Here is a 9,141-nt window from a genome sequence, read left to right as displayed (position 1 = left end):
CCTGTCATAAGAACAAAATAAGTATTATTCCCGAATTACATAAATCATCTTCAGTAGCTCAACTTGATGGTTTCCAATAATTCTTCCTTCATCCAATACCTATACCAGTAGTTACAGCCATCTTTATTATAATTGAGATCAAGTGGGACTAAATCAACCCAAGCTAGCTCATGAGATGAGGGACGCTTATAAAGTCTCTAGAGAACTTCCCTTCACGCCTAGAAATGATCAACTCTGATACTATATTAGAATTGAGATTGAGTGGACGTAACTCAGCTCCAATAGCTAGATCATGAGATTAGGGATGAGAGATATTATCCTTCAGAAATGAAAGACTTGTAATACCCTTCACCTTTTATCCAATAACAGCCCTATAAATTTAATTGGATGTCTATTAGACTGACTTAGATATACAAATATCACCACTTTAATGTATATAAAATATTTAGTAACAAGAAAGAACTATCTGCCTTTCTTTAGTGAATATGTTACATCTTTTTAATTTGATATTATTTTAAAAGAAACTATTTAACTAAAATTAAAGATGACATAGGATGAGAATGTTTCTTTGTTGCTGAAATAAGATTCTGAATTTTGCCTTGCTTCACGAGGAATTCTCTTTTATAAGTAGTTAAAGAAGGATGATTACCTGAGAGGTGTGAGTCCACAGACCAGATGTTCTTTTCCTCCGCCTTGGCTTGGCCTCCTTCATATTGTGTTTTACCTCTTCCATCAAGTGCCATTCATACAGTAGAAGCTGAAAATATATAATCTTGACCTATGATGGAGAGTTGTGGATACCGTTCTAAAGTTCCTTTCATCTCATGAAGGCCATGAAATGATAGCTCAGGAAATCTTCTAAGCTCATGACAGTATGCCAGGTTTAAATATGTCAGCTTAGAACAAAGCCAGTCCCTGTCAAATACAGAACTGAAACCCTGTTTCTTCGGGTTTGGTCTTTCTAAACACCTCATCTTTGCAACAAAATCAAGAGTTCTTGTTGGCTCAAGGAAGTCAGAACTCAGAAATATCAAAGATTCCAGGCAGGAGGAAGGCGCAAATTTTTGTCTGCGGCAGAGAAGGTTTGTTATCCTCATGCAACCGCTCAAATCTAGAATTAGGAGGGATGAGTTGCCATTGACAAGGTCAGGTGGATGAACAAGATTTTTGCAGCCTCTCAGACTCAAGTACTTGAGTGTTGTGTGCTCCCCAATAGACTTATGAACTGTGGACAAATTTGTACATCGCCCAAGATCCAGGTACCTAAGATTTGAAAGCCCTGTCAAATCTGGCGTGTGCTCAAGCTTGGTGCAGCCAGAGAGAAGTAGAGTTCTCAGAGAACGTAACTGACAATTAGTGCCAAAATCAAGAAGGGCTAGATTGGTACAGTCTTGCAAACTCAAGCAATCAAGTTCTTTAAGAAGCCCAATTGATTCATGCACTTTCGTTAGGTTTGTGCATCCTGAAAGATCTAGTCTCACAAGTCCTCGGCAACCTTCAAAACTTGGCATCTCTTTAAGATTTTTCGAGTTGCTCAAATCCACCTTTTTTAGATTTGGAATTGCCTGCCAAGAAAGAATTGGCTACAAGCATATCAGACTACAACTCTACAAGCAAACAGTAGTAATTAGAAAATGTAAAGCAGAAAAAAGATCTAACAGGTATTCTTAATGATGGAAACCCAGCTGAAGTTGGTATTCTAACATATTTGACCAAATTTTCATCTAACGGTCTTTAACTATCAATTTGAAATGAAGACAACTACATGCGAATTTTCACTGTTCTTAATAGTAAATATTTGCTGAAAAGAAAAATGAACAAATAACTTTTTACAATTATTTTTATATGTCAATAAATTTCAAGTGTCAACAAAAGTATCGTAAAACAAAAACTCTTTTAACACGAAGTAAAGTAACAGATGAAAAGAATTATGAACTTTTTCTTTTTTAGTATTATTGATCGTAAAACAAACTTGTAAACTCATCCTTTTTAGATGATAGAAATATTACCTGGCTGCCTTCCCATAGTTGTTGGATTCTGCTATTAATTAGATTTAATTCAACAAGATTATACCATATGGATAGTGAGAGAGAAGTGGAAGAGTAACCCTGCCATAAAAGATAGTATAGCTCATTGAAACGAAAAGTGAGGTTTTCTGAGGAGCTCTTATGATGTAATATAAGCAGTCTAAGATCCCTCATATTTGATAACCCTTCAATCTTCATGTCCTCGTGTTTGGAGACATCATCATCCAAAACTATGGTTTGAACTTTGTTTGCTTCCTGAAAAATATCCCAAAAACACGTTACAAAATGGAAACACAAAAATCATAGAATTAATTTGGCGAGGATAACTCAGCTTGTTACCATATCGGACATCAAGACTTTTTGGAGATCCTCGACATCCCACAATCTAGACCAATATTTTGGCTCTTCTGGATATTTGTCCCGAACAATGTTCTTTCCCAATTCTCGTAACATTTGATGCATATGAATTTCATGGTTCCTAATTGTTATGAGTGATTTCCTCCGAATCTCTTGAATCGCAAGGTAGGGATCTGACATTTTAGTCCCCAAAATGTGCTCCACATATTTCTTCCTTTTCCCCCCAAAGAAACAGGCTATATCTAGAAATATCACCTTCTCATCTCTATTCAGTTCGTCATAACTTGTTTCCTGAAGAGACTTCATAAACCTTTCATTCGGATATTTTCTCCATTTCACCAATTCTCTTTCCCAGAGCTCTTCACCTATTGGATGGAAGGAGGAAGCCAGTTTTTCAATTGCTGAAGGAAGGCGTTGAGCATATTCTATTATCTTATGAGATACACCGCTGACAGTAGTGCTAGGATCTTCGCTCTTGGAGACTTTTGTTAGAAAGAGTTTAAGTGCATCATCATCATTCAACAGTGGAGCCTCGTAAATTTCATATGCTGTAGTATTGACATTAAGAATATGCTCAAATCTAGTAGTTATGACAACTCTGCTTCCTGCACCAAGAAAGTTAGGCAATATTCCCAATTTATGCCATTGGTTTGGATCATCAACATCGTCAAGAACTATAAGAGCCTTTTTGGGGAGATTTGGGTTACATAACCTATTTTGTAGCATCTTGACTATTTCAGGAGAACTTAGAAATTGTAGATCTTCTTCCTGGAAAAGCTGATGAATAATCTGTTTTTGAATCTTAGTAGTAGCCCCTCTGCCATGCATTTTATGAATGTGGTTGACGTCCTGAATAAAACAGCAAGCATCAAATTGATAAGAGATTCTGTCGAACAAGATCTTAGCGAGAACTGTCTTTCCTATCCCGCTCATGCCCACAATTTCGAGAATTTGAAAGGGAACATCCTCTGATGTCAACTTGAGTCGTCTTTCTAGATCTGCCACACGGGGCTGTATCCCAATCAGATCACTGATGTCTATTGTGAATTTATGATTCAATTCCTTTGTAACAAAAGCAATAATCTCTTCCAGCTGTTTAGTCTCTGGTCTGAAAGAAAAATTACTAAACGATCACCCATCAAACAGATCAAGAGCGACAAGCAAACACTAAAATATTTGGAAATAAGAGAAGAACGTTTCTTATACATACCTCTCAGGGTTTATAGGGAAACCATACGCTTTGGCCAAATATTTGGCATCAAACTTCCATCGGTCAACCCTATTGGGAATTTTGCTGTATTGCTCTGAATTGAAGTGGACATCGTATGGGCCTCCTTCTCTTCCAACATCAGAAGAAGTAATGCCGTAGAAAACTGGGACAACAATTTGTTTCTCTTGTCGATGGAGATCAGCTATAGCGGACATTTCATCGAGACACCACGTTGAGGTCGGGTATGTGCTAGAGAAGACAACGATAGCAAGGCGTGAATCTCTAATTGCATCCATTAGCTCGGGTTTAACGCGTTTTCCTCTCTTGAGCCTTACATTATCCTTGAATGTGAAAATGCCTTTTTTAGTGAGACGTTCGAAAAGATGATCAACAAAATTGTTGCGGACGTCAGGACCACGGAAGCTTAGGAACACATCGTATCTGTAGACCTGCTTATGGGAATCCACGCATTCTTCGCTGTTGTTTGAATCCTGAAACTGAACGGGAGCAATATCTTCCTCGCATAGCGAACTGACTTCGCTGATGTTTGAATCTACAGAATGATAGGAAGATGAATCTTCGTCGTCACTCAGGGCACTGACTTGGCTCATGTTTGAATCCGCAGAATGATAGGAAGATGAATCTTCGTCCCCGATCAGACCGAAGCCTTCTCTGATGTTTGAATCCAGAGACTGATAGGAAGATGAATCTTCATCGTCGCTCAGGGGGCTGATGTTTGAATCCAGAAAATGAGCGGAAGCTGAATCGTTGACCATGCTTGAAGGTCTTTCTCGATGGCCCAGCTGACACAGCAGAGTCTCAAACATGCTCTTGAGTGAGGATTTCCAAGTGGGTAACCAGCTTGATATTAATGGACTCAAAATCATGCCTGCTATCAGACCACCAACTAACCATAACCAGCTGTCCACATCCGACGCTTTGTCACCTGAATATTTTGAGCTCATTTTCTCTACAACTCCGCACACCACACAACCTTAGTGAATGGGTTTTAGCAAACTGTGATTATAATTTATGGAAGATGAGTAGCATACTAGCATTTGGTTCAATTAGTGGCGGAACAATCAGTGAGCTAAAAAGGTCAGACCTTTCTTGTTAACCCTTTTTCAGGTCAACGTCAATGGTCTAGCAGGAGTAAATAGCAATGGGGTGCTAATTTTTCGTTTGGAGTGGGTATGTTGTTTTTTGTGTGTATGCGTGGGATAAATCATTCCTTTATGGGAGGGAGACGAGATTAGAGGATTTTTTATTTTTATAAATTAAATAAATGTAATAATTATCAAAATAAATAATTTTTAAAATATTTATTGAAATATATACCCCTCTTTTATCTTGTTTACACTGTAAATGAAATAATTTTGCATGTATTTCGTTTACAGTGAGAAGTGTATGCGACACGTGTTTATCTCGTTTAAAGTGTAAACAAGATATATATTTTTTTTAAAATTTGAAAATAATAAAAAAATTAATAATATCAATAATCTAAACTTTTTGCCTGCAAATAATACATAAAAAAGTTAGTAGAAAAGATTAAAATGGATATGTTTGATCAATTTTAGTCCATTTTAAATGATAGAAATTAACATGTTTACTTAAAAACTATTAAACTATTCACTGTTAACATGGTTACCTCTTTTTTAACTATCCACTGTTTAAAAACTTAAAATATAATTTAAATACACGTAATTTATTTAATGATCTAGTTAACGCATGTCACTGCTCTATTGATATATAATATGAAATTTTTTTTACTTAAATTATATTTTAAATTTGTATGTATTCCCATAAACAAATAAAATTTATATGTACTCCCATATAAAAAATAAAAGGAATAAATGAATTTTAAAAAAAAAAAAACAAATATGCTAACCACAATTGATAATGGGTATATATGTTTTATCATCGAACCTTTGCATCTTTGTTTTGGATGCGCTTGAAAGAAACTTAAATATGTTTTTTTTTGTAGTTTCACATTTCTTAAAACGTTTCACATTTTTGGAAATTAGTTACAACAATAGTTAGTATTTATCGTAAGAGTAAAGTATCGTTTTTATTCCCAATGTTTGGAGTAAATCTTAAAGTTATTCCTAACGTTCAATCCTCCTATTTAAGTCACTAACGTTTCAAAACTCAATGTTGTCCTACCGTTAGGGATCCGTTAACAGAATTGATGGCGGGACAAAATTGAGACAATTTTAAAACGTTAGGACTTAAATAGGACAAAAACGTTGGGGACAAAAATGATAAATAGAAATAAATTTTAATTTTATCCTTCAATAATATCAATTTTTTACTATACATAGTATTCAATTATTTTTTAATCACATCTAAGGTAAATTACACTTAATCATATTACTTTCATTTTAAATAAATTAATTTTTTTTTATAATTTTACTCTTAAAGATTTTTAGTTCTCATAAAATGTTTATAAAATGACTAGTATATAAACTTGCAGAAAAGAAAAAAATAATATATATACAATAAATATAAATTATACCTTTTGTCTCTAATGTATCAAAATTCTTTAAAATTATAAAAAAATAAATTTATTTAAAATGAAAGTAATGTGATTAAGTGTAATTTATTTAGATGTAATTGAAAAATAATTGAATACTATGTATAGTAAAAAATTAATATTATTGAAAGATAAAATTAAATTAAAATTTATTTTTATGTATCGTTTTTATCCCTAATGTTTTCGTCCAATTTGAGTCCCTAACGTTTCAAAATCGTCTCAATTTTGTCCTGCCGTCATCTGTTAACGAATCCCTAACGGCAGGACAACATTGAGTCAATTTTGAAATGTTAGGGACTTAAATGGGACGATTGAAACGTTAGGGACAAAAACGATCCTTTACTCTTATCGTAATCGTTGAATACTCTTTGTACTCCACTTTACCTAGAAGTGTCAATTTAGCCCAAACTTTAGGGCTAGCCTTCAACCCTCCAAAATAATTCTAGCCCATAATCCTAAAAATTACAAAATCATATTTTGTAAGTCCCGCCTTAATTAAGCCCTCCCAATAAAAATCAAAATAGGGCTGGCTCTATAAGCCCTACAAGTCTCAAATCTAATCTTTTCCTCCCTCAGACCCTAATCCGAAAACTACTTCTGCGTTGAAACGGTAAAAAGGATATGCGTTCTACCTGCGAAATCAGTGGCTGCTTCTCCTCCCTCACGCAAAATCAGAGATAGGTTTCTTCGTTTTCTGTTCCTCTTTGAGTTTTTTTTGTTTGTTTGCATCACCCTTTTTAATTCTCTTGTTAATAAACTGAGGTGAGTGATTTTAAAATGGGTGAACTATGAATTGTGAACTGTGAACTATGAACTTGTTTTCATTTTTTTCCCAAAAGGAGATTATGGAATTGAGAATCAAAGTTGAGTTAGGATGAGAATTGACTACACGATTTAAAAAAATAATAATAAATAAAGGTTGTTGAGTTGTTTGTGTTTCTAGTACACTATTAATAATGGACAGTTACAAATATACTTTTAATTATATATTATTAATATATTTGTTTCTTTCATATTCATCTATTCTTTTGTTTGTTGCATGGGAGTACATAAAAATTTGAAATATAATTTAAGTAAAAAAAATTCATATTATATACCAATAGAGTAGTGACATGTATTAAATGTGTCATTAAATAAAATCACGTGTATTTAAATTATATTTTAAATTTTTAGATAGTGGATAGTTAGAAAAAAGGTAACCATATTAACAGTGGCAGTTTAATGGTTTCCAAGTAAACATGTTAATCCCTATCATTTAAAATAGACTAAAATTGATCAAACATATTCATATTAATCTCTTCTACCAACGTCTTATCTCGTTTACACTTTACACTGTAAACAAGATAAGAAAGAGGTATTTATTTTGGTAAATATTTTTAAAATTATTTATTTTGGTAATTATTATATTTATTTAATTTATAAAAATAAAAAATCTGATAATTAGATCTCTATTTTAAATTAAGGATTAAGTACGATTTTGGTTCCTAACATAGAGGTTGAAAATTTATTTCGTCTCCAACCCTTTTTTTCGCTACAAAATGGTCCTAAAAGTTTCAGTTTATTTTAAAATTGTTATTCGGACGAAAATACCATTCCCCATTCTTTCTCAAAATCAACCAAATGCAGGAACAGAAGCAGAATGCAAAAACAGAAGCAGGCAGAAGCAGAATGCAGAAACAGAAAGTAAAAGCAGTAAAACAACAACAATGAAACAACAACAACTAGAAGAACAATACCACCAACAACAATGGATAATGAAGCAACAACAAAAGCAAAACAAGAAGAAGCAAAATCAAAAATAGAAACAGAGGCAAAACAGCGAGCGGCGACACTGAACACGGTTTCCCCTTCTCCATCACAGGCAACGGCGGAGAGCGGGGCGCGGGACACAGGGCGCAGGCGCGGGGAGCAGCGGCACTACCTTCCCTTTCGGATTCTCTTTCTTCCCTCCCCCTGCGTTCTCTTTCTTCCCCCAATTCTCTTTTCCCCTTTCGTCGTTCCCTTTCTTTCTTTTTTTTATTTATTATATTTTATAATTTGGGGAAGAAGGAGAATGGGCATTTTGGTCCGAATGACGGTTTTAAAATAAACTGAAACCTTTAGGATCATTTTGTAGCGAAAAAAAAGTTGGGGACGAAATAAATAATAATATAAACATTGTTATTTTTATTGTATGGATTGGCGGGAGGGAGGGCATATTTTATTTTATTATTATAAATATTACTCCCTTCGACAACTCTTTTTTATTGTTCTTCCTTTTTCAGGTCAACCTTAACGGTCTACCAAGAACAAATAGCAAGGGCAAATCACCAACATAAAATATTCAGGCTTTGAATTTATCAAAATATAACTTTTGTATATTGAATACCGAAATACAATTTTATTATAAATTATGTAAACCGTGAGAAGAGTCTCACGAATTCTAAATGAACATAAACCGCTACATCTCTTTAACAATTTATGTTAAAAGTTGAAACGCAAAATGACCAAAAATCACGGTAGGAATCTCGTAGTTTCTGTGTAAATAACCAATATGTATAAATCGTGACAGGGTCCAACGATTTATACTTTAGTATAAATCTTTTGTACTAAAGCATAAACTGCTAGACTCCTGACGCGGTTTATAGATATTGGCCATTTACGCTAGACCCCTCTTGCGGTTTAGATAGTTTTATGAAAAAAAGTGCATTTCCATATCCAATATGCAAAAATTATATTCCGGTAAATTTAAAACTCAAATATTTTATTTTAGTGATTTGTCGGAGTAACTCAATAAGGTGCTATTTTTGTCGTGCTCTTTACCGTGTATATGTGGATTATTTTTTTTTAATGGGGGTGGGATGAGTAATATACATTGTTGTAAATTTGTAATTTTTGTTTGTTTTTGTGTTTTTTAAAATGGTGAAATAGAATTAACTTGATTTAGCGGAATAGTCAGTTTATTTGTCCACTTAAATAAATGTTAAGGTTCAAATTCTGCATTGTGTATGTAGCAATTTATTAATCAATAAAAA

The 9,141-nt window shown here is 33.7% G+C and overlaps 1 protein-coding gene across 2 annotated transcripts; it reads right to left on the bottom strand.

Annotated features, from left to right (window-relative positions):
* LOC107614139 (disease resistance protein RPS6) lies at positions 28–4,808 on the bottom strand. Of its 2 annotated transcripts, none has more exons than XM_016316364.2 (5): positions 3,595–4,808; positions 2,367–3,492; positions 2,010–2,282; positions 650–1,583; positions 28–371 (listed from the first exon to the last, which is right to left on the bottom strand). In XM_016316364.2, exons 1-4 carry the CDS (start codon positions 4,557–4,559, stop codon positions 744–746), a joined length of 3,204 nt encoding a protein of 1,067 aa, XP_016171850.1. In that variant the 5' UTR covers positions 4,560–4,808; the 3' UTR covers positions 28–371; positions 650–743. The 2 variants fall into 2 exon arrangements, with proteins under 2 accessions (XP_016171850.1, XP_016171851.1); XM_016316365.2 differs by having other exon boundaries at positions 650–1,565.

Source organism: Arachis ipaensis, chromosome B08 (assembly GCF_000816755.2).
Source record: "Arachis ipaensis cultivar K30076 chromosome B08, Araip1.1, whole genome shotgun sequence".
In the NCBI taxonomy this organism is placed as follows: domain Eukaryota; kingdom Viridiplantae; phylum Streptophyta; class Magnoliopsida; order Fabales; family Fabaceae; genus Arachis; species Arachis ipaensis.
Note: the sequence above shows the minus strand (reverse complement) of the source record. Positions and strands in the feature narration are given on the sequence as shown.